General features: G+C 47.2%; 2 protein-coding genes and 1 long non-coding RNA gene across 5 annotated transcripts; 1 reads left to right on the top strand and 2 right to left on the bottom strand.

Annotated features, from left to right (window-relative positions):
• The first annotated feature begins 5,523 nt into the window (after positions 1–5,523).
• LOC124706878 (calcium-transporting ATPase 4, endoplasmic reticulum-type-like) lies at positions 5,524–10,835 on the top strand. The gene is made up of 8 exons (XM_047238543.1): positions 5,524–6,930; positions 7,456–7,525; positions 7,651–7,772; positions 7,885–8,163; positions 8,338–8,715; positions 9,243–9,352; positions 9,578–9,806; positions 9,925–10,835. Exons 1-8 carry the CDS (start codon positions 5,524–5,526, stop codon positions 10,498–10,500), a joined length of 3,171 nt encoding a protein of 1,056 aa, XP_047094499.1. The 3' UTR covers positions 10,501–10,835.
• Positions 10,836–15,314: 4,479 nt separating this feature from the next.
• Positions 15,315–16,979, bottom strand: LOC124706879. Of its 3 annotated transcripts, none has more exons than XM_047238545.1 (4): positions 16,771–16,979; positions 16,514–16,673; positions 15,953–16,088; positions 15,315–15,865 (listed from the first exon to the last, which is right to left on the bottom strand). In XM_047238545.1, the coding sequence occupies exons 1-4, from the start codon at positions 16,962–16,964 to the stop codon at positions 15,672–15,674; spliced, it is 684 nt and encodes a 227-aa protein (XP_047094501.1). In that variant the 5' UTR covers positions 16,965–16,979; the 3' UTR covers positions 15,315–15,671. The 3 variants fall into 3 exon arrangements, with proteins under 3 accessions (XP_047094501.1, XP_047094502.1, XP_047094500.1); XM_047238546.1 differs by having other exon boundaries at positions 15,957–16,151; XM_047238544.1 differs by having other exon boundaries at positions 15,953–16,151.
• Positions 16,980–18,757: 1,778 nt separating this feature from the next.
• Positions 18,758–20,041, bottom strand: LOC124705754. Its single transcript, XR_007004150.1, has 3 exons — positions 19,915–20,041; positions 19,424–19,622; positions 18,758–19,339 (listed from the first exon to the last, which is right to left on the bottom strand). It is a non-coding gene; the product is annotated as an uncharacterized LOC124705754 (long non-coding RNA).
• Between the last annotated feature and the right edge of the window lie 6,018 nt (positions 20,042–26,059).

The following is a 26,059-nucleotide window of genomic DNA, read 5'->3' on the forward strand; positions in this document are numbered from 1 at the left end:
TTCATGCCTTCATTGACACTCGGGACAGTGATGTAAAGTTCTAAGGTTGTGATGTGCTCGTTGCCACTAGGGATAAAACATTGATTCTATGTCTAAGGATGTAGTTGTCGATTACATTACGCACCATACTTAATGCAATTGTCTCGTTGTTTTGCAACTTAATACCGAATGGGGTTCGGATGATAACCTCGAAGGTGGACTTTTTAGGCATAGATGCAGTTGGATGGCGGTCTATGTACTTTGTCGTAATGCCCGGATTAAATCTCACTATATTTATCATATCATGTATATGCATTGTTATGCCCTTCTCTATTTGTCAATTGCCCGACTGTAATTTGTTCACCCAACATGCTTTTATCTTATGGGAGAGACACCTCTAGTGAACTCGTGGACCCCGGTCCTATTCTTTACATAGCATACAATCTATCGCAATTGTGTTTTACTCGTTTTATTGCAAACAATCATCTTCCACTCGATACGTTTAATCCTTTGTTACAAGCAAGCCGGTGAGATTGACAACCTCACCGTTTCGTTGGGGCAAAGTACTTTGATTTTGTTGTGCAGATTCCACGTTGGCGCCGGAATCTCTGTTGTTGCGCCGCATCACATTTCGCCACCATCAACCTTCAACGTGCTTCTTGGCTCCTCCTGGTTCGATTAAACTTTGGTTTCTTTCTGAGGGAAAACTTGCTACTGTGCGCATCATACCTTCCTCTTGGGGTTCCCAACGAACGTGTGAGTTACACGCCATCAGGGGGCTATAAAGAAATCGAGGGCATTATTTTCCTGGAAAAAAAGAATAGAACGTGATGCTTTTTTTTTGAAAGAGAATAGAACGTGATGCTAAGGATGTAAAAATGAATGTAGTTTTTGAATCGAGCCACTGAGACTCATCCATTTAGTTTAAAGTAAATATGATGTCAACCATCAGGCATCGGTCAACAACATAGTTTCTTCCCTTGATAGCAAGAAAACAAGTTAGGTTTTCTCATTGGTATTTTCTTTGTCGTTTCAAGCAGGTGGCAATAACATAATTATTTAAGAACAAGCTGCTCTCACTAAGTTATTTGCGGTGGCACGCTGATGACGCTACAAAAATCTCTACAATGATTGATGATTTTTTTTGCAAAGGAATAATTGATGTTTCTATTGTCTATAGTTTTAAGCCAGGTAACATTCCCGTCGAGACCTACCAAAAGCATTTTAGAAACAAACATGTCTGACTTTGCTACACACTATATATATATGCACTCTAATTATGCTAATAACTCTATGCCAGCTGAGTATATATACTACGAAAATTTAGCTGGCTCTTTTATACCTACCTCTCAACATCACCAGACATAAACAAGAACAACTGTCCTCCTGTATCTCCAAAATCGAATGAACCAAAGCAAATGCCAGCTGAAAATGCCAATGCGCAATGTCCAATGATATATGGGTGCCTGCATGCAAAACTATTATTTGGAAGAAATAGAATTCGGGGTGCTGCCTTTCCGTGTACCCTCCAACGGCACCCTGCCCTACTGGAGTACTACCCCTACACGACTTTGGTATGTTTGTACTGGTCGGTGGGGCCCACAATCCAGGAATTCTACTGGTCTGTGGGCCCACGGGCACAGGGCCAGAGGTACAGGTCGAGGCAAAAAAGCGAGCGCATTCTGGGGTCAAATTCCATGACGTGGCAGGATGCGTCACGGCATGGGAGGAAGCTTCCAGGAAGGAAGTGGAAGTAGGAGTAGATAATTAACGAATCCAAAACCCCCGCTGACAAATGCTTCGGCCGCCAGGGCATATTCGCTACCCCCACGCAACTGATTCGTCAATCACCCTAGAATATAGATTACTGCACTAGCCGCAGGGTTTTAGTAGAGAAATCAGCTAAAATCCGTGGCTTGTATCACTTCCAACAATGAACAATGTTCGACGCAATGTATCGCTGTGATGAGCAATGCTATACGTACGATAGAAATTGTCGGATGATTTGGTACGATCAGACTCAAATCAGCTTCAGCCAGTATGTGGGCCAGATCATTGGAAGGCCCTTCTTGAGTCTAGTCGTACGGAGATCGTACAACTTCTATCGTACGTGAGGCATTTTCGCGCTGTGATATGGTAACAGCACCCAGCCTTGCCGTCAACCCATATTTTTCGTTTGTTGGTTTGGGTTGCTCGTTAAGCACCTCGCTCCATATTTGACTTTGTCTTTCCTTTTTTCTCTTTTTCATTTCATTTCTTCCACCCAGTCCACGCCGTCGTTGCCGACACACCTCGTTCTCCCTCACTGCCATGCCGTCAAAAGCTCTAAAGGCTTCGAAGGCGTTGAAGGGGGTGAAAAGGACCTTTGTCAAGCCACACAAGCAGCCGGCGCGCACGACAAAGCTTGAGGGAATGACGGAAGAAGAGTGGGAGTCCATCCTCATCTCGTGGAAGTACTCCACGCCGAAATTGTCAGGGGCGTCGCATCAGGTCTAAGAGCATCCCCAGCCGTTGGGGCTCCCCAGGCCGAAATCCGGCGCTATTTAGCGCCGGATGGATGTATTTTTTGGCCTGGGGAGGCCCATTTTCCCAGTGGCGAGCCCATGGTCGCCTTCACCCACCGCGTGCATAGCGACGGTGTCGCCGGGAAGGGCAACCGTTGGAGTGCCCTCGTCGCTTTGAACCGCCGTAATGGTCCGCGAAGTCGCCTCGTCGGGAACGGTCGAAGTCGCCTCGAAATTACAACCGCCGTAATGGAGCATGAACTCCGAGGAAGAGCAACCGCCGCTCTCTTCGTCCAGAGAACTACATATACGGTTTCGAACGGCCGACGCCATTCATCTATTCTCTCCTTACCATCTTCTGTCAACCATGAGCGACTGGTCGTGGCCATCGGACAGCGACAGCGAGGGGAAGCCGCCAGGATGGCGACATTGGTGGGATCGCGTTGCATCGTCCGGCCAGCCGACGATTCCCCACCGCCGTCCAGCCGAAGACGAATGGGATGACGACGACGAGGAGGACGAGGAGGAGGCCGTGGAGCAGAGCCGTGGAGCCGGCCGTGGAGCCGGCCGAGGAGCAGCCCGAGGAGCCGGCCGAGGAGCCGGCCGAGGAGCAGAGCCGAGGAAGAAGCCGAGGAGCAAAGCGGAGGAGGAGGAGGACGCAGAGGCGAAGGCACCTTCCTCCGACGAGGAGGTGACGAGCCGGAAGCGTCGCCGCCACGACGATGAGGCGGGGCCATCTAGGAAGAAGTAGTAGTTTAAGTTTGTTTTTAAGTTTTTATATGTAATTTTTATGTTTATTCGAACTATATATAATTATGTTTATTCGAACTATATATAATTTGACTATGTTGAGAGTTCAAATCTTTCGTTCGACGATGGTCTTGCGGTAGATCGGGAAGACAAGGGTAGTGCCGTAGATCGGGGAAGACGAGGGTATTGCCGTAGAAACCCATGCCATTGTCGCCGACAGGTCGGGGCCACCAAACGTTTCCCGTGATTTTCTCTCATCCGGAGTCCCCGAGCGCTCCCCGGGGGGCTGGGGATGGCGTGGGATCGCCGGATGAAATTAGGCCCAATTCCGGACGAAAACGAGGAACCGGGGGCGCGACTGGGCCGAATTACGCCGTCCGGATGGAAAAAAGGATCGCCGGGGGCCTCGTCGGGGGGACGAGTGGAGATGCTCTAACATCAAAAAGGAGGTGGACGCGAACCTTTCCTCAAGCCATGGGTTCGCCACGGGCATCATCGCTCCCGCCACCCCTGACGGAAGCCAAGGGAACACCACGTCGGTGACCCATTCAAGGAGCATGCCACAATCATCCACGACCTACATCCATGAAAAGCGTCGGCATGAGGCCACTGTCAATGTTCTTCCTCGAGTACGGCGATAGCAAGCATGGTGGATTCCACTCCAATGCGTTGTTTTCCCCGAGCATTACCGACCACAGCTCATGGCCCCTCGTCGACCTCAACCGTACCTATGATGGCTTCGGCGCCTTCGAGGCATGTGAACACCTGCATTGAGTTTTGTTTTTCACATTGTAGGCTTTACGCCGTTCTTGTGTTTATGCATAGATGGAAGCTCCGCCATTAATGAAATCATCAACGATGGAAGTGAGGCCGCATACGCCACACAATATGAAGAAGCAGGGGAGAATGAGGGAGAGGAAGAGGAAGATGAGGCGGAGATGAATACGAAGAGGGAAACGCCGATATTGGGACGGGGGGAGACCAATAAGGGCAAGGTGAAGGGTGGGCACCACGGCCACAAAGTGGAAGTCGTCAGAAGAACAATGTCCGTGTGATGCTTGGAATACGATGAGTATTTTATCCTATCAACCGCGCCAATGGAAAAAAGCGGGTCTATTGGAAGAAGATCAAAACCAAATTTAATTAGTGCGAGATAGTCAACCCCGAGTAAGTCGTAATGCAAATGAAAAAGGTGCCAAAAAGCTGGTTAACAAATTTCATGGATATTTTGAGAACACCCGCGCAAGACCGGAGAGTGGCCCGAACGGCGAGGATCAAGTAAGTGATAAAGTTTGTCAGTTTCGCATACTAGACCATGACGATATGTTGAGGTGTGTGCTTTCTTGATTTAGTTAGATCGTGCACTCGAGCGGGGCAACGGCAGAAAGGCGTTCAACTTGACGCATTGCTTCGCGAAACTCGAACTGATTTCGTGTAAACAACAAGTTTTTAATATTTTTTCTTTTAATATTATTAGTGTTGAAAACTCTGACAAGATGAGCAGTACTCCACTGTTCAACAGGCATCATGAATCCGTCGGTCGAGACACACCTGGTGCCCACAGCCCCACGCAGAGACACAGAGGGGAGAAGCGCGTTGGGCCGGCATGACGAGATGCCACCATTGATGAAGAAGGAAGCGAGGTGATTGATGATAAAAGGTGCTCTCGAGACGATTGTAGCCTCGAGCTCGCGCGTGCGCGCTTTTTGGCAGACAGCGCAGCGGAGCAGAGCAGCGGTTGAGAGTGGCCGCACCGCACCACATCTCCATCTTCAAGCCAAGGCTAGGCTAGGGGGAAGCTTCGTGCCACCTTCCCCTTGGAAGCGGGAGCGGCGGTACAAGTAGTGAGAGTACGAGTACGAAGCAGCACCGCGCATGCCCTTCCCACCTGCCCACCACCACCACCACTCCCACTTCTAGCCTGGGTCTGGGATCCCAATTCTTCCAACCACCTCCCTTCTTCTCTGCCAGTGTAAGAACCAGAGTCCTCCGGCCTTCCGCCGCCGTCGTTCTTGCTGCCGCCGGAGTCAGTCCGGTCAAGAATCCCGAGGCGGGACGGCGCGACGTGTCGCGGCCTTTGGGTTCCAGTTTGGGCAGCGCTGATTGGTTCCGTCGCGTGGCGGAATCCCGGCTCGGCACGCTAACAACCGCCCCGCCCCGAAGCAAGAGATCTCGCCCCCGACGCCACCTCTTCCCTTCCCTCCGTCGCGCGCGTATAAGACACCGCCCCCCGTCACAATCCAAGGCGAATTCCGCGAGGTTTCTCATCGCATTGCTCGGATCAATCGCGATGGGCGAGGCCGGCCACGACGCGCCGCCGGCGGCGCCGCCCGCCGACGACGCCTTCCCAGCCTGGGCGCGGACCGTCGACGAGTGCGCGAAGCGCTACAACGTCTCCCTCACCCACGGCCTCTCCACCGCCGACGCCGCAACCCGCCTCCGCACGCACGGCGCCAACGAGCTCCACGAGCACCCAGGCCCCACAACCCTGGACCTCATCCTCGACCAGTTCAACGACACCCTGGTCCGCATCCTGCTGGCCGCAGCCGCCGTCTCCTTCCTCCTGGCGCTCTCCTCCTCCGCCGGCGCCCTGACGCCCTCCGCCTTCGTCGAGCCCCTCGTCATCTTCCTCATCCTGGTCGTCAACGCGGCTGTCGGCGTCTGGCAGGAGACCAACGCGTCCAAGGCCCTGGACGCGCTGCGCCGGATCCAGTCCGACCACGCCACGGTCCTCCGCGACGGCGCCTGGGTCCCCGCGCTCCCCGCCCGGGACCTCGTCCCCGGCGACGTCGTGCAGGTGCGGGTGGGCGACAAGATCCCCGCCGACATGCGGGTGGCGCGGCTCGTCACCTCCACCCTCCGCGTCGAGCAGGGGTCCCTCACCGGCGAGACCAACTCCGTCAACAAAACCGCCCACGCCCTCCCCCCCACCGCATCCGACGCCGACATCCAGGCCAAGGACTGCATGGTCTTCGCGGGCACGACCGTGGCCAACGGCGGCGCGATCTGCCTCGTCGTCCACACAGCCATGTCCACCGAGATCGGCAAGATCCACTCGCAGATCCACTCAGCCTCGCAGGAAGACGACGACACGCCGCTCAAGAAGAAGCTCAACGAGTTCGGCGAGGCGCTCACCAAGATCATCGGCCTCATCTGCGTGCTGGTCTGGCTCATCAACGCCAAGTACTTCCTCACCTTCGACCTGCGCCCAAACTCGTACCTCCCCACCAACATCCGCTTCTCGTTCGAGAAGTGCACCTACTACTTCGAGATCGCGGTGGCGCTCGCGGTGGCCGCGATCCCCGAGGGCCTGCCGGCGGTGATCACCACCTGCCTGGCGCTCGGGACCAGGAAGATGGCCGCCAAGAACGCGCTCGTCCGCAAGCTGCCCAGCGTCGAGACGCTGGGGTGCACCACCGTCATCTGCTCCGACAAGACCGGCACGCTCACCACCAACCAGATGTCCGTCGCCAAGCTCGTCGCCGTCGGTGGCGCGCCGGGGACGGTTAGGAGCTTCAAGGTCGATGGCACCACGTATGATCCCCGCGATGGGAAGATTCACGACTGGCCTGCAGGCGCAATGGATGCCAACCTGGAGATGATTGCGAAGGTTGCCGCGGTGTGCAACGATGCCAGCGTCTCGCACTCTGCCAACCAGTTTGTCTCCACGGGGATGCCCACTGAGGCTGCTCTCAAGGTGAGAAAATTCTTTTTCATGCTATATTATTCCCAGTATTTCTGAAATTTTTAATGTTACTGCAAGGTGAGAACTACAGTTCTTCATGCTATATTCCCAGTATTCATTTTTTAATGTTACTGTAACAGTAATATTTTATTCTACAGTATAATATGCTTCTTCTTGGTTCCACAACTTAAAATATATTTTTTCCACTCATGCTGTAAATAGTGTAGGAAACAGGGATTACTGTATTCAGTTTGTCAGTCCAAACTCACAAAATATTGGTTCATGTTGGAGGAACATATTCTGCTTTTAAGCTCCCAATGATGATTATTTTACAGTATTTTTGTTCGACAGTATATGGTGCTTCTTGGATCCACGGCTTAAAACATGTTTTGTTTTTTCAATCATGCTGTAAACAGTGTAGGAAACAGTGATCACTGGATACTGTGTCCGTCCAAATTCAGACAACATTGGTTGATGTTGGAACACATTTTGTTTTTAAGCTCCCATGATGATGATTTTGTTGGTTTCTACCTGTAGGTCATGGTTGAGAAAATGGGACTTCCTGAAGGCAAGAACGGCTTGTCCGTGGATCCATCCGAGACATTAGGTAAGCAATTGCTTAGCTTTAAGATACTTTACTGTTTTCATTGATGTATGTTTCATAAATATCTGCCGCTCAATTGACTCAAAAAATCATATGCTGAGTACATTGTGATTTTGTTTGCTTACTAGGCTGCTGCCGATATTGGAGCAATGCTGCCAAAAGGATTGCCACGCTCGAGTTTGACCGTATGAGGAAATCAATGGGAATCATCGTTACGTCCAAATCAGGAAGCAACACTTTACTTGTGAAGGTGAGCTTGCTGTACCATCATTTCCCACTGATACATTAAATACAATTATCCTGTATATTATTTGTGCTCCCAGAAGTGACACTAAGTGCGTGATGATGTGTCCTGATGACAGGGAGCTGTTGAAACCTTGCTGGAAAGGAGTACACAAATACAGCTGCAGGATGGTTCAGTTGTGCCCTTGGATGAGAAGTCAAGAAAAGCTATTTTGGCAAGTCTCCATGAATTGTCAACAAAAGCTCTGCGCTGCCTTGGTTTTGCATACAAGGAGGATCTTGGAGAATTTGCAACATATGATGGTGAATTCCATCCTGCTCACAAGCTTTTGCTGGATCCAGCCAATTATGCATCAATTGAGACAGACCTGATATTTGTTGGTCTTGCTGGCCTAAGGGTAAGACTGTGCCTCCTCAGTATGCATATGTTCTGTATTAGTGTTGTTTTACACTTAACTCCACAGTTTGGAATTACAGAATGCATTTCCCTAAGTTTTGATTATATGCTTTTATGTATTTTATTTGCATGTGATGCTGACATATTTTTACTGTGGTCATTTTAACTATTTCAGGATCCTCCGAGGGAAGAGGTCTTTGATGCTATTGAGGACTGCAGAGCTGCAGGTATCCGTGTTATGGTGATTACAGGAGACAACAAAGAAACTGCTGAGGCAATATGTCATGAAATTGGTGTATTTTCACCTGATGAAGACATCAGCCTGAAGAGCTTTACAGGGAAGGAGTTCATGGCACTTGAGGATAAGAAGACTCTGCTGCGAAGGAAAGGTGGCCTTCTGTTCTCTAGGGCAGAGCCTAGGCACAAGCAAGAGATTGTGAGACTCTTAAAAGAAGATGGTGAAGTTGTTGCTATGACTGGAGATGGAGTAAACGATGCCCCTGCTCTAAAACTTGCAGACATTGGTATTGCGATGGGTATTACTGGCACTGAGGTATGTTAAGGCACACCATCTTAGATCTTTTTGGACCTCTGTTTTCGTTCTCTCTTCATTCTGGGAAAGGACCAGTTTTCTATAATATCAAATGAAAAAGTTCGCATAGTACTCACCATACCACCCCATGCCAGAGTAATATTGCAAATCACAAGTTCAGCAGGTGTCACAAAACATACCTTAGTCTGATCACAAACACTAGGCTGTAACTCCATGGTTGCAGAACCAACATAAAACTATGAACCGTCAGATATAACAGTTTTAAAAAACCTACTTTCATGATCCAGAGCAGAGAACAAAAGCATAGTCGCCCTTCACTAACTATCACTTTGCACTTCAGAGCCTGCAAGGTCTTCTGCTCTGAAATCACTTCTTTTGGTTTCCTTGCCGTTGTATGTTGTATTTGTTTTGAGCCAATCAAATAATAGCATTTGAATTAGAGCAGTAAAAGAGTAATATGTACAAAACTATGCTTTTGCTCAGCTTATACCTAAGAGTGGTATCTGAAAAATCCTATATTTTCCCAGGTTGCCAAGGAGGCTTCAGATATGGTACTAGCTGATGACAACTTCAGTACCATAGTTGCTGCAGTTGGTGAAGGAAGATCTATTTACAACAACATGAAAGCTTTCATAAGGTTTGTGCACTGAAAGCCTTTGTTCCCACTTCTGACTTGCAGTTTTGTGGTTGCTTGCATGCATTTAGTTGTTCTATCACTTTGGTAAAAATGATGTTTCTGAGTCTGTCACGATTGATTGATTGCAATTGCTTACATACTTTATCTAGATATATTTGCATCCAGTTGTTAGAAGACCTTGGTACTCCTTGCAAGGATTCTGACTTCTATGCTTTACTGCTGCAGATACATGATTTCCTCAAACATTGGTGAAGTTGCCTCGATTTTCCTTACCTCTGCTTTGGGTATTCCTGAGGGATTGATACCTGTTCAGCTTCTATGGGTTAATCTTGTCACCGATGGCCCCCCTGCAACTGCCTTAGGTTTCAATCCTCCTGACAAGGATATCATGAAGAAACCACCAAGAAGGAGCGATGACTCACTGATCACTCCCTGGATTTTGTTCCGTTACCTGGTAAAAGATCTTTCTCGTTATCAATTAGTGGCTACTTCTGTTTTCGATTTCTTTTAGTGATCTTGCCTTCCTTTCTGTGATTAATTAGTTTTTGTCCTCTGTCATATTTTACTTGCAGGTCATTGGCCTTTATGTGGGGATTGCCACTGTGGGCATCTTTGTCATCTGGTACACCCATGGATCTTTCATGGGCATTGACCTCACTGGAGATGGTCACTCCCTTGTCAGTTACTCACAGCTCTCAAACTGGGGCCAGTGCTCAACTTGGGACAACTTCACAGTTGCACCCTTCACTGCTGGAGCTAGAACTTTCACCTTTGACAACCCTTGCGAGTACTTCCAGGCTGGCAAAGTGAAGGCGACAACACTCTCTCTGTCGGTGCTGGTGGCAATCGAGATGTTCAACTCACTTAACGCGCTCTCTGAAGACACCAGCCTGCTCAGGATGCCTCCATGGGTCAACCCGTGGCTGCTCCTTGCCATGTCGGTCTCGTTCGGCCTACACTTCCTCATCCTCTATGTGCCGTTCCTCGCACAGGTGTTTGGCATTGTGCCGCTAAGCCTGAACGAGTGGCTGCTGGTGCTGCTTGTCGCACTCCCTGTGGTGCTCATCGACGAGGTCCTCAAGTTTGTGGGCAGGTGCACGACTGCTTCGGGTCCCAAGAGGAGAGTAAAGAAGCAGAAGGGCGAGTGAAGATGGCTAACAGCGGTTCTTTCAGACATCACACAAACTAATCAATTTGTTCTGGACCATGTAACAATGGTCGACGAAGGATGTTTATTCAGCCGATAATATATATATGTCCAATACAGGAAACTGAAGTAGATAAAATTTCTCAAACAAGATTGAACTTAGCAGCTCTGCTCTTGTTTTTTAGTTGTTAGGTTGCAACCTTAATTATATATATCCTGTGAATTATATGTAGCTAGCGATTAAAAGTCTTGATCGTGTTTTGAGGACAACTATTTGCCAAACAAGAGTGCAAATAATTATTCACCGCGGGAACTACCGTTTCTGTTTATTGTTGATTATGCCCCATGTTGGGCCTGTCGTTGTATCAGGTTTTTGGAGAGGCACAGACTATTTTGCTCTGGTTATGCAATGCCTGGTGGTGTGTAGTATCTGCTCTGTGATGTGGTAAATGGCCTTTGTCTGCTTGCTAGCGAAGATGAGGTACCACTGGCCTGAAGTTTGCTATCGTGTTTTTATGGTTGGAACTAGTGTGAGTTCAGCTGGTGGAACACTGTTCCTCTTGCGGCGGTCAGGTCAGCATGATGATGCGTTTTGTGGACCGCAGAGTTGTATCTAGATTCAAGCTCTGTCCCAGCATGACGATGCTTGAATATGTTGGTCTTCATAACCTGCAGATAGCTATGATGTTCTTTTTTTTCCGTTGCTTTCCTCTTGTTTTCTTTATATGCTTTGATTTTTTTGTTTGAATGCAATATGTTTAGATTGCAAATTGCAAGTTTCTAGCACCTGGGAGTACATAAGATCCGTGATTAGTTAGTTACCTTGGAATACACATAACCTAATAATGGGCGGCCATAGAACATTTAAAGCTTATGACAATCGGTGAGGTGTCGAGTGACAATGACTGGGCACACCCGCGGCAGGTCAATCATATCAATGCTAGGATAAGGTAATTTTATTATGTCCTCATTTTCCAACTATCTCGTTGCAACTAAAATCAGCATTACAATATAGTTCATGTGCTAGATCAAGTTGCTAGTAACATAGTTAAGCAAACAATCGAACTCTGTACATACTACTCCTAGTTTTTTGAGAAAACGCAAAGAGATTTCATTGAAAAGATAGGGAACTGAAGTAGATAAAATTTCTCAAACAAGACTGAACTTAGCAGCTCTGGTCTTGTTCTTTAGTTGTTAGGTTGCAACCTTAATTTTATATCATGTGAATTATACTTATGTAGCTAGTGTTAAAAGTCTTGCTCGTGTTTTGAGGAAAACTATTTGCCCAACAAGAGCTCAAATAATTATGCACGGCTGGAACTACCCTTTCTGCTTACTTTTTTTTTTGAACTGACTGTTGTTTACGCCCACTGTTGGCCTGTCGTTGTGTCTGTTCTTTGGAGCGTTTGACACACCGGAAATTCAATTCGGCTCCCGGGTGCGTATGCTCCCTCTACTATTAAATTATATTTCGAAATGTCAAAAAATTTGGACAAAAAATTCTACATGTACATCCTCATAATATAGGTGCGTTCGTCAAGTTTCACGAAAAACCAATATTTTGTGTGGTCTATATAAAAAAGAGAAAGTTTATCTTGTGAAAAGCATTATTTTTAGCACTGAATTTTGTTTTTTTATACACGTCACATCATAAGTCGATTTGTTATGAAACGACTTTGTGAGCACGTAGCACGTGAAGATGTACGTGCGAACTTTTAGTTTCAATTTTTTTAAAAATTTAAAATGTGTGTAACATGCATTTCGAAATATAGAGAGCATATGGACCCATGTTCCAAAACGCCGCTCCCGAGAGACACATACTATTTTGTTCTGGTGATGCAATGGTGGTCTGTTGTGTCTGCTTTATGATGTGGTAAATCGTATACCCGCACGGCCTTGGCCCGAAGTCTGCTAGCGTCCATGTGGTAAATGAGTCATTTGATACCTGTGTTTCGTGCTTGGAGGTAGGAACTGGTCCTTCTCGTTTGCAGCGAGTTCAGCCAGTGAACTAGTCTGTCTGCTGATAAACTTTGTACTGTTTTGTGTGAGCTCGGACAGTCTGCAATGAACATTATATGGTGTGTATCCTTCTAAGAATGTCCTCAAATCATCATTCATCGAGGCATGAATCCACACAAGGCTTATTTCAGATTATTTTAAACTATTACACTACTAGAAAACAGCTTATCAGTGGTGCACCTGTTTTACTTATCAGTGGCGCACTAGTGGTGCGCCACTAATATCACGCCACTGCTAATTTTTAGTAGTGACGCGCTAGTGGTGCGCCACTACTAAGTTATACAACAGTGGTGCACTAGTAGGTGCTCCACTAGTAAACAAAAGGGTGCACCACTCCTAGGGCTCCTTTGATTCAAAGGATTTGCATAGGAATTGTGTAGGATTTGGTTCCTATGGGAAAATTTTCTATACATGTTGTTTGATTCATAGGAACATATCCTATAGGAAAAAATCCTATAGGAATCTTGTAGTGTAATTCCTATAGGAAAAAAGCATTAGCTCATACCTCATGGAAAAATTCCTTTGCTACAATCAAACAAACTTCATCTTCCTATAGGATTCAATTAGACATGCCATTCCAATCCTATACCTTTCCTATTCCTATGCTTTTCCTATCCTTTAAATCAAAGGAGCCCCTAAAGTTATTGGATGCGCCACTGTATCGTTATGGGGTGCGCTACTCCTAAAGCTACTGAGTGCGCCACTGCATCGTTATGGGTGCGCCACTGCTTGTTTAACAAATTGAAAAATAAAAAAGGCCACGTGGCCTGCGTGTGGCAGGCAGAATCTGAGCTGACCCGTTTGTTGTATTATTATAACGTAGAGTTATTACATAACCTAAATGCAAAAATACCAAAATTTCTCAACTTTGCAACTAGAACCCTAAAAAAAAAAAAGCAATCAAATCCTTTCAGAATGGGAACGGGCTGGCCCGGACCTGGCCCTGGCCTCAGCCCCGATGGCCTCAAGGCCAATTTGAGAGGCCGCGGGTCGACCCATTCAAGAAAAGTTAATGGTCCTGCTGGTCCAATGGGTATTTCGGGTCGACCCAAATTTTGCTTCATATACTTTTTTTTTATAGATTATGTTGTTCTAGTGAAGCAATGTTTTGGTGTAGTCTGATTAGTCAGTAATTATGTGTCCTAATTCTACTAGATTAGCTACACTAAAGATGTATATACATGCACGAAAGCTCTATAATCTGTACCATTTTTTCTTGAAGTGTTACGGGAGGTTTGATACGGGAGGTTGAGTTTCCTTGTGTTTGCATATGTGAGTTGCTACGGTAGGAAAACAGTCTAGCACTAGCCTCGCAATATCTATGTCCATCAAAAATCGTTCAACCTGTTTGTACCTTCTACGCATGCATCTTGCCGAGTTCACCTCCCTGATCGATCAGCTCTGAAGTAAGGCCAACATACCTTACGGATATACCTTTCTCTAAAATATATTGAAACAAAACCAAAAAAATGTTAATAGGTGGGTCGGCCCTCCTGGCCCAATGGGTCACACAGGGCCAGCTCCATTGGCCCGATTCTTATATGAGGCTGACCCGGCTGGCCCAATGGCCCTGTTTTTTTTGGGTCGGGTCAGCGACCCGGTGGGTCAACCCGGCCCATTCCCATCTTGAAAATCCTTGAGGTTGCCTGCACGGTCTCCTACTTGAGGTGGTCGCCCGAGCTCGCCGGCGGCCGTGACGTTGTCCTCGCCGTGCTGGCCAGCCGCTGTGCTCCTCGCCGTGCCCTGGGTGGTCGACCATGGACACAGAGGCCACCATGGAGATAGAGTGAGGACGCCCGGGCGTCAGTGCCCCAGCGCGCCGTGGCTGCCGGGCCCGCCGACGAGGAGTTGCACGTCCTCGTCGAGGTTCTCCTCCATGAGCATGTGGGAGATGTAGGGGAGGACGAGGTCCTCGGGCGTGGAGGTGGGGAGTCGACGCCGACCGCGCCGAGATCATCGGGGTAGGGGGAGGGCAGCTGCTGCTCGTGGTGCCGCCCGCCAGTCGCCACCCGGGAGGGGACGCCGCCATCACGCCTTGCTCCGCACTCGCGGTCGGAGCCGCATCCAGCTTCAGGGATCCCAGCGCCCACCGTCGCCCTCGACCCGCGCTTCTCCGCCCTCCCCGCTGCTCCGGCTGGAGATGACCGGCCGAACGGCGGCTTCCACCCAGGCGGCGGATGTGGTCGGGCTCCAAGAATACCCGCGCTTCCGTCGCTGTCTCCGTTGACTCCCCCAAACTCTCGTAGCCTCCGGCCTCCCGCCCTCATGGCGCGCCGTCTCCGCTACCCTTCCTACCGGCACCGGAGAAAGCCGAGCGAGATAGAGGTACAGGGAGTTGTCGTCGGGGCAATCCATGGAGAAGGCGTGAAGGTAGGAGGAGGAGCCGAGGGAATCCATGGAGGATCTGCAGAGAGATGGGGGGAGTGGTTAGGTTTGGGGGGAGAGAGAAACTAGATCTTGGAGATGGGGGAGTCGTTGGGTTCGAGGAGGAAGAAGCCAGAAGAGATAAGGCACGACACATTCATATGTAGGTGGGCCTCAGGCATGTGCCGTGGCACTCGGGCGCGGCATGCATGTGCGGTGGCCGGTGGCGCACCCCTCAGTGCGCTATTAATATCTGAGGGTAGTGGCGCACCACTTATACGTGCGCTATTGGTAATTGAGTACCAGTGGAGCACCACTTTTTGGTGCGCCACTGCTACATAGCAATGGCGCACCTGTTTAGTAGCGCCACTGATAGCAATCTTACGGCTAGGCCTTTTTCTAGTAGTGTTAGGACCAACATTGGACCAAATATGGAAAGTTCGATCTCCAGAAGAGTAGACTCGTTTCATCGAAAAATCCTACAATCAGCCTTTACAATAATATATCCCTAAAAGTCATTCCTAGCTTTGTACAAAGTTATCGCATGTCCATTCCATCAACACACGCACATGAGGACACTATGGAGAGAGTGAGAAAGGACAACTGAGAACACCTTGAATAAGAAGGAAAAACACAACAGTTCCATCGGATCTTCTGAGCAATGCCGGAACATCCACCGACAGAAAAAGCACCACCCTCTTATCCATGGCATGTCAGACAGAGAACACCCCGTAACGCCACTTGGATAGCAGATCCGCTGCTTTGCCCAGCCAACCCCGTACCAGGCCGCTATATGACTTGGTCTTGCACACACGGTTGAGTTGCTGGAAGTACTTCAATATATTTATGAAAGAAGCAATTCTCAACTAGATAATGACCAGCCTCATATAAGGATCCATCCAGTGGGTGCTTCACTATATCTCCACAACCAAAACAATGTCGGGGATCAACACCACCTTTGCCTACGAGCTCCGAAAACCCACCTACAGAAGTGAAGGGTTACTATAATAAGGTTCGGATTTCAACAGAAAAAAGAATCGAACTAGTACAAAATTTGGTTGAGAACTAACCTACTCTCTCGTTTTCTTGTAGAGCAACTATGCATACAGGCACCCAAGCTTGTATATCATGATCAAGTCGTAGCTCCGCAAAGAAGAACTCCTCCTTTGAATTCTCCAGATCACTTTTTGCCGTGAAATTCACATGCTGATAGAAACCATCGTATATGATTTTGCAGCTGACAATGGCTTTTATGAGCCGATACTTGATCTAGGTTTTATTCAAGAGTAAGGAAATAAGAACGAATTGAAAACAACAAATACTACATTTTATTAGTACATGGAGTAAAGGTCAGAATAGAAATTCTCTCGTGGTTTTGCTCGTGTATATGTAGGGAAACTAACTGCTCAAAGGCTGCTGCGGTTTTTATGCCGTCGTTTAGTAGAATAGACGCTTCAATGCATATAATAATACTGCACATACAGATTCGAAACGGAGATAAAACAAAATCACCCAACAATACCAGTGCATATTTCGATTCGAGACAGAAATACAAAAATCATCCTACCATACTAGTGCACGTATAATATTGAGATAGATTGGAAACAGAGACGATTAAAAAAAACCTTCACCTTGTGCTCGTCCTGGCTGTTGTAGTGCTGTAGCGCGGTGTTGGCATACTCTGGGACATTCAGCAGATGTGCTTGGGAAGATTCATCCTCGATATCGCTGTAGTCTTGCTGCTCCGGGGTAGGCGGGCAGTCACTGTCAGTCTCATACTCGTAGTAATCCCTAGATTTGATCATCAAAAGGGATATAGTTAGATTGCGACGAAACCGAACAATGTGACGGATTCAAGTGGACCATATACAGATGACCAAGAACTTACTGTTCTTGGTTGTTGGTATCAGGGAGCGGGGATGTAGGGGAAGTCGGATCATCAAGGTCAACAAAGTGCTGTTGGGTTGCGGTAGTAGACAGAATTGATGGCGTATATGGTGGCTCCTTGTGACTTGCGGGCGGCAAGGGGAAAGGAGGCTCTAGAGGAGGACAGGTCCTCGCGCAGAAGAGCACCCGAGGCATGGTTTCTCCTCCAAGATTTCCCTCGATCGATCTTCTTCGCAAAGCAGTGCTAGTTGAGATCGGTCGGGAAATTATTACTTTTAGATTGAACGGCAGTTCTAGGGCAAGCAACTAACTGAAGATTACTAGTTGAGTAGTATCAAACTATCAATCGATTCTAGGGCTAGCAGCGGAAGAAGAAGACGATCCGATCTTCCGGGGGATTCTGCTCGCGAGCTCACCTTCAACTCGCGGCGTCGCCGTTTGCAGCCGCCGGAGGTCCACGAGGCGAGGCGAGGCGGCGGAGGAACGACAGTGGGGATCCGAAGGCGTAGCAAGCGTGCCGGCCCGGCGGAGGAACAATGCTTCACGCGAAGCGTATGCAGCAGACGAGCACCCCCCGGTGTTCCATATGGGCTCGGCCTAGTTTAGGCTTCCCATACGCGCTCGGTTCAGTTCATGTTCGGGAATCGATCGTGCTGCCGTTCGTTTTCTTTTTCTGTCGAAAAATGTTCATATTTTGAAAATTATTTAGATTTCAAAATAATCACATTATAAAATGTTCAGTATGAAAAATAGTCAAAATTTATAAAATGAATAAATTTTGAATTGGTCAAATTTGAAAAAAAAACACAATTTGAAAATGTTAAAATTTTGAAAAAGAAATTAAATAAACAGAAAAACAGAAAAAGAAAATCAGAAAGCTAGAGAAAACGGAAAACCGCAAAAAACCAACAAATGCTGACACGGGTACGTAGAGATGGGGGCAGCAGAAACTCGCCATGCCACCCCTCGCAGCCGCAGGGGCCGCCAATCTTCCTAGAGACCCGGGGTCGCTGTCCAACTCCACAAAAGTGGCCCCGTCCTCTCCACAGTGTAGCGGAAGGAAATGATCGAGAAAAATATGAATTTTCCCCTGACCGGAGAGTAGAACCATGGCCCAGCCACCACACTAAAACCGATGGCGCGGACAATGTGAGCAGTGTCAAAACGGCAACCCAAAGGCTCTTAACACATGATCGAAAAAATGGACGATGCAGACTACATACGGCATAGGATCGGACGGCCAGGATTCACATGTTGTGGATTGGCTCATTTTTCCCTGGGACTGTTTTCTTTAGATGTCCAATACAAGAAAGTGAAGTAGATAAAATTTCTTAAACAAGATCAAACTTAGCAGCTCAGCTCTTGTTTTTTTTTGTTTTTTGTTTTTAGGTTGCAACCTTAACTATATATCCTTTGAATTATATGTAGGTAGTGTTTAAAGGTCTTGCCCGTGTTTTGAGGAAAATTATTTGCCAAACAAGAGTGCAAATAATTATTCACAGCGGGAACTACCGTTTCTGTGCTTACTGTCTTTGGAGCATTTGAGGCCCAAACTATTCAGTTCTGGTGATGCAATGGACGTGCTAAATCGTATACCCACACGGCCTTGGGCTGCTTGCTAGCAAAGATGAGAGGCAGTGCTCGAAGTCCTGCTATCGTGTTGTACCGTTGGAAACATAGCGTCCATGTGGTAAAAATGAGTCTTTCGGTACTTGTTTTCGTGCTTGGAGGTTGGAATTGATCCTTCTTTCTTCTCATTTGCAGCGAGGTCAGCAGATGACTAGTGTGTCTGTTCATTGATCTGGAACTGTTTTCTGTGAGCTCAAACACTCTGTAATGAACATAGGATTTCTGTGGTGTATCTGTCTAAGAATGTCCCCCAATCGTTCATGAATCCACACACGGCTTGCATCTGATTATTTTAAACTATTAGAACCAACAGTGGACCTGATGGAAAGTTCAATCTCGAGAAGAGTAGACTCGTTTCATCGTACATAAACAACAATCAGTCTTGCTATAATATACCTAAAAGTCATTCCTTGCTATATGACTAGTATTTTTTGTAGAAAGTTATCACGTGTCCATTCCATTAGAGACAATTAAAACGCTTGTCCATTCCGTAGATGATTACACGGCACGCATGCGACAGCACTATGGACAGAGGGAGAATGGACAACTAACAATACCCTGAAAAAGAAGGAAAAAACACAACACTCCCGTGGATCTTCCAATGCTGGAATATCCACCGACTGAAGAAGCACCACGCTCTTCTCTGTGGCATGTCGAAACGCCGCTTGGATCCCAGATCCGCTGCTTTGCCAAGCCAAACTTGTCGGAGAAGAAACATCATCGAACCCGCACTGTGTTACTACATGACTAGTATTGTTCTTGCAGATCACACGGTTGAGTTGCTGGAAGTACTTCAATATATCTATGAAGGAAGGCATTCTCAACTAGATAATGACCAGCCTCATATAAGGATCCATCCAGCGGGTGCTTCACTATATCTTGACAACCAAAACAATGTCGGGGATCAACACCACCGTCGCTTATGAGCTCCGCAAACCCACCTAGAAGTGAGGGGTTGTTATAATAAGTTTGGATTTCAACAGAAAAAAGAATCGAATCAGTACAAAATTTGGTTGAGAACTAACCTACTCTCTCGTTTACTTCTAGAGCAACTATGCATACAGGTACCCAAGCATGTATATCATGATCATATCGTAGCTCCGCAAAGAAGAACTCCTCTTTTGAATTCTCCAAAGTGCCTTTTGCGGTGAAATTCACATGCTGGTAGACACCATCATACATAATTTCGCAGCTGACGATGGCTTCGATGAGCTGATACTTGATCTGGGTTTTATTCAAGAGTAAGGAATTAGGAACGAATTGAAGACAACAAATATATTTTTATTAGAAGTAAGATGCCCCTAATAATAACCAAATTACAGTATCCACATGTATATTCAGATGATTATGCATCTTTAATACACTTGATCAATTAATATAGCATCAGATTAGACAACAGTAAGATTCGAAATAGAGATAAAAAAAGAAACCCAAAACTCACTCTCTAGAGCTATAGAGAAAGAGCAAGAAATAATACATATAGATTGGAAAGGTAGACGATTAAAAAAAACTTCACCTCGTGCTTGTCATGGCTGTTGTAGTGCTCCAGCGCCTTGTTGGCATACTTTGGGACATTTAGCAGATGAGGTTTGCAACATTCATCTTCGATATCGCTATAGTCTTTCGGCTCTGGGCTAGGCGGGCAGTCGTCAGTCTCATACTCGTAATCATACCTAGATTTTATCATCAGAACGGTTGTGTATTAGCAACGAAACCGAAAGAGGGAATGAAATCACATGGACTAGAGATGACAAAGAAGTAGCTTACTGTTCTTCGCGGTTGGGATCAGGGAGCGGGGATGTAGGGGAATTCGGATCATCAAGGTCCACGTGTTGTTTGGTTGCTGTAGTAGACTGAATTGATGGCGTAGATGGTGGCTCCTTGTGTCCTGCGGGCGGCAAGGGAAAAGGAGGCTCTAGAGGAAGACAGGTCCTTGCACAGTAGAGCACCCGAGGCATGGTTTCTCCTCCAAGACTTCCTTCGATCGATTGATCTCCTTCCGGTTTTTCATTTTTTTAATCCATCGGCAATTCTAGGGCAAGCAACCAACTGAAATTACTAGGAGCGGTATCAGTGGATTATAGGTTAGCAACCGAAGACGAACGCGATCCGACCTACCGGGGGATTATAGCGCTAGCAGCGGAAGACGAACGCGCGCTTACCAGATCTTGTTGTCCCGAAACTGTAATGAACTCGGCCTGGTTCCGACAGTAGATTTCGGAGTTTCTTTTTGGGATTATTTTTTTTGGAATTACTGGGAGATGACATACTCCCTCTCTCACAGTTTTTTAGGCGTACGCGTACTCCTAGGTCGCAAATTTGATCAAGTTAACATTAGTTATATGTTATAAAAATTATATCGTTAGAAAGTTTAAATGTTCTATTATTTACTGATATAATTTTTGTATTATATAATTTAAATTATATAGGTTAAATTGGCGACCTAGGGATACGGGGAGGACTAGTAAACTGAAACGGAGGGAGTACATGGACAGACACATTTTTTTTTCGAGGATGAGACAGACACATACAGTAAGTATTGATAACAATGGACATTTTGGCTGTATATTTTCAATGGAATTGGCGAGCTTTAAGGAACCGGTCGAATAAATCTTGTCACACGTTTTGGTTGTTGTTCCATGTTTTGCACTGTCCGGAGTACCAAAGGCAGCATGGGAGGCCGCGGAGGCCAGGTGCCGCGGCGCGGTGGACCGACCCTCCAAGATGCCCAGCTCGCCGCCCACCCCAAGCGCGTTCGGAGGTGGTAGCGTCGCTGCCTCTTGAGTACCGTCACTATAGGAAACAAGATCTACGCCGACGGCAATTGCCGTCTGCATAGGTCCACATACTGCGGTATATGCCTATACCGACAGCCGCTGGCGGCGTAGGACCGTTAGCATATACCCCTCGTCAGCACATCCCGGTTGCCGTCGGCACATTTATTACCGTCAGCATAGCTCATCTACGCCTTTGATACACCTCCGCCACCTGCTGCGCCTCATGGACCATGGCAGCCGCCACCACCTGCGTCTCCCCAGGACGACATCGACGAGGACGAGGAGGCCAAGGACGAAAGTGACGACTTCATCGGTTGCGTCTTCTACGAGTGGCACAAGGCCACGGCGGAGGGCCGGGAGTTTCAGCTGCCGTCGACGATGATCGACGACGAGATCAAGAGGCTCGACGTCCTCGTGTCGGAGGTGGACCGACCGGTGCGTGCATCGCTGTCCCGGTACATCACCGACATCGTGCCGCCAGGCCTCACGGAGGATGATGCCCTCCAAATGGGTGCTGCAGAACTCGGCCCCGCGCCAGCTGCCACCTCCACCTCCGCCATTCAACCGGTGGGCTGCGTCGGCTACTCCACCACCACCTCCACCACTGACAGCACCGGTGTACATCCCGCCAACTGCCAACTGGCCCTTGGAAATACCGGAGTTGGCCGTGATCGACGACAAGGACAAGGAGTAGGCTAGGGTAGCAAGCACTACATAGGCCTTTTAGTTTTATTTATTTTTCCTTTTATTCACTATGTAAATTATGTTTCTTTTCAATGATTTTTTTTTAAAAACTGTTTGCGTCGGGCCGTTGGAGGCACCTCGAGCAAACGGCTGCGCGGTCGAATTCGACCATTTGTACTGATGCAAGAGGAGACGCACGGCCACTTTGATCGTCTGTTTTGCGCTGTTTTGCGTCGCTCTGTTGAAGATGGCCTTAGCTTGAAGAGCTTTATGGGGAAGGAGTTTCATGGCAATTGAGGATAAGAAGATGCTTCTGCCAAGGAAAGGTGGCCTTCTGTTCTCTAGAGCAGAGCCTACGCACAAGCAAGATATTGCGAGACTGTTAAAAGAAGATGGTGAAGGTTTTGCTATGACCGGAGATGAAGTAATGATTCGGCCACTCTAAAACTTGCTGACATTGGTATAGCAATGGGTATTAGGCCATCTATAATGCAAGGTGCTTGCGAAAATAAATCAAATATTTTTGTTAAGTACCAATACTTATTTGTATAGGTGAGATGTCTAGTTAGGTATCTACCTTGTATAAATAAGCGCTAGTGTTTAAATAAAAACCAGTTTATTTCTCTAAGCACCTCCATAAGCATCTTGCATTGTACATGCCCTTACCGGCACCGAGGTATGTTAAGGCACATCATCTTAGATGTTTTCAGGCCGATGTTTCCTTTCTCTCTAAGGCACATCAGCTTAGGTGTTTTCAGACCGCTGTTTTCGTTCTATCCTCATTAGGGGAAGGCCCAATATTTTGTAATGCCCAATGGAAAAGTTTATTTAATACTCACCACACAATCCCATGACAGAGTGATATTGCAAACCACAAGTTTAGGATGAGTCACAAAACAGACCTAGTCTGATCAGTGATCACAAACAATAGGTTGTAACTACATGGTTGCAGAACTAACAGAAAACCACGAACCATCAGATATAAGAGTTTCTAAAAACCGACTTCCATAATTGTGTGCAGAGAACAAAAGCACAATCACCCTTCGCAAGGTAGCACAGCTGAACTATGGCCAAATGATGTTTATTCAGCCCATAATATATTTATATGTCCAATACAGGAAACTGAAGTACTCCTTCCGTCCCACTAAAAGTGTCTGAGATTTGCGAAAATTGAAATGTATCTATATGCTTTGAGTGTCTAGATACATTCGAATTGGGAAAATTCTCACACTTTTCGTGGGACGGAGGGAGTAGATATAAAATTTCTTAAACAAGATCAAACTTAGCAGCTCAGCTCTTGTTTTTAGTTGTTAGGTTGCAACCTTAATTATATATCATGTGAATTATATGTAGGTAGTGTTTAAATGCCTTGCTCGTGTTTTGATGAAAATTAACAAGAGTTCAATAATTATTCACGGCGGGAACTATCTTTTTTGCTTACTATCTTTGGAGCATTTGAGGCACAAACTATGTGCTAAATCATATACCTACACGACCTTGGGCTGCTTGCTAGCGAAGATGAGGCAGTGTGCTCGAAGTGCTGCTATTGTGTTGTACCGTTGGAAACATAGCGTCCATGTGGTAAAAAATGAGTAATCCAATACTTCTGTTCGTGCTTGTAGGTAGGAATTGATCCTTCTTTCTTCTCATTTGCAGCGAGTTCAGCCGGTGAACTACTGTTATGATTGACCTTATTTCGGTGAGCTCAAACAGTCTACAATGAACATAGAATTTATGTGGTGTGTATCTGTCTAAGAATGTCCCCCAATCATTCATGAATTCACACATGGCTTTCTTCTGATTATTTTAAACTATTATAACCAACATTGGACCTGATGGGAAGTTCAATCTCCGGAATAGTAGGCTCGTTTCATCGTAGATAAACTACAGTCAGTCTTACAATAATATCCCTAAAAATCATTCCTTGCTATATGACACGTGTCCATTCCATAGACAATTACAACGTGTGTCCATTCCATAGAAGGTTACAAGGCACGCACAAGACAACACTATGGAGCGAGGGAGAATAGACAACTGATAACACCCTGAAAAAGAAAGAAAAACACACAACACTCCCTTGGATCTTATATTCACCGACGGAAGAAGCACCACCCTCTTCTCTATGACATGTCGGCCAGAGAACACCCCGGAACGCCGCTTGGATCCCAGATCCGCTGCTTTGCCCAGTCAGGGAAGAAACATCATCGAACCCGCACTTGGCCGCTATATGACGAGTCTACTCTTCCGGAGATTGAACTTGCACATCACACGATTGAGTTGCTAGGCCTGGAAGTACTTCAATATATCTATGAAAGAAGGAATTCTCAACTAGATAATGACCAGCCTCATATAAGGATCCATCCAGCGGGTGCTTCACTATATCTGCACAACCAAAACAATGTCGAGGATCAACACCACCGTTGCCTAGGAGCTCTGAAAACCCACCTACAGAAGTGAGGGGTTATTGTAATAAGTTTGGATTTCAACTGAAAAAAGAATAGAAGTAGTACAAAATTTGATTGAGAACTAACCTACTCTTTCGTTCTCGTCTAGAGCAACTATACATACAGGTAGCCAATCATGTACATCATGATCATATCGTAGCTCCGCAAAGAAGAACTCCTCCTTTGAATTCTCCAGAGTGCTTTTTGCCGTAAAATTCACATGCTGATAGACACCATCATACATAATTTCACAGCTGACGATGGCTTTGATGAGCTGATACTTGATCTAAGTTTTAATCAAGAATAAGGAATTAAGAACAAATTAAGACAACAAATATATTTTATTAGAAGACGAAGTAAAGGTGAAAACTAACAGTTGCCGAAAGGTAAGATACCCCCAATAATAATCAGATTAGACAACAGATATAATCTACGACAGTATCCACATACATAATCAGATGATTATCCATCTTTAATACACTTGAACAATTAATATAGCATCAGATTAGACAACAGTAAGAAGAAAAAAGGATAGTGGTTTCGCTTGTGTATATATGTATGGCAACTAAGAGCATCTCCACCGGTGCCACCCTAACAGTTGACGAAAAGTAAGATACCCCCAATAATAATCAGATTAGACAACAGATATAATCTACCACAGTATCCACATACATATTCAGATGATTATGCATCTTTAATACACTGAACAATTAATATAGCATCAGATTAGACAACAGTAAGAAGGAAAAAGGAGAGTGGTTTCGCTTGTGTATATGTATAGCAACTAAGAGCATCTCCACCGGTGCCCCCCTAGGCAACAGCAGGTGCGCCGGCACTACCGTCCTCCATTTGGGGAACGGGTTCCCACACCAGCGTCCCCAATACGAAGGCCCCGGTAGAAATTTTTAGCTAAAATAAAGAGTTTTCATAGGTTGATGGCATGGCGCCACCGCTCCTCGTTATCCTCCTCACGGGCACGGGCGTTGTCCTCCACCTTCTTGAGCGACTCGAACGACTCGAGGATCGCCTTCTATTGCGCCGCCTGCTCCTCCGCGTCTAGCCCGTCATCGGACCAATCGAGGGACTCGTCGTCGGACCAATCAAGGGACTCGTCGTCCTTCGCTTCCGCTACCGCCTCTTCCTCCTCCCAGGCCACCAAATCCGTGCCCGCCGCCTCCTTCCGCAACTGCAGCTCCTCCCGCCGCTGGTGCTCCACCCTCTGCGTCCGCAGCCGCTACTCCAACGCCTCCACACGCCAACGCAGTTCATCCTGGAGCCGACGCTCCTCCTGCGCCTCCAAGCGCCACGTGTTCGCTTCCCGTAGCCGCTGCCGATCCGCCTCCTAGTGTCGCTCGTCCGCGACAAAAGCATCTACCTCCTGTTGGTGTTGGTGTCGCTCGACCGCAACAAAAGCATCTACGGTCGCCGCAAGCGTCACCGCTTCCCACTGCTCGTATTCTACGAGTTGAGGGTCCTCCTCCACGTCGTCAAAGTCAGGGGTGCCGGCAGATGGAGGTGCAGGTGGAGACGGGGGTGGAGGCAGGGCGCGAGAGTACATAGTAGTAAGGCGACGAGACACTTTTAGCTACGGCGGCAGCTATGGTGTCCGTTCAGCGGCGGTGGCGTTCATATGCGATGACGAGCAAGCGTGGGAAGCGGCGAGAAATGGCAGAAAGGACGTGCGGGAACCGTCGTGGCGCTTGGTCCGGCGCGGCCGATTCGCGCCCTTGGCGAGGGGCCGGCACGGGGTTGTCTG

The sequence above is a fragment of the Lolium rigidum genome, chromosome 4, assembly GCF_022539505.1.
Source record: "Lolium rigidum isolate FL_2022 chromosome 4, APGP_CSIRO_Lrig_0.1, whole genome shotgun sequence".
Taxonomy (NCBI): Eukaryota; Viridiplantae; Streptophyta; class Magnoliopsida; order Poales; family Poaceae; genus Lolium; species Lolium rigidum.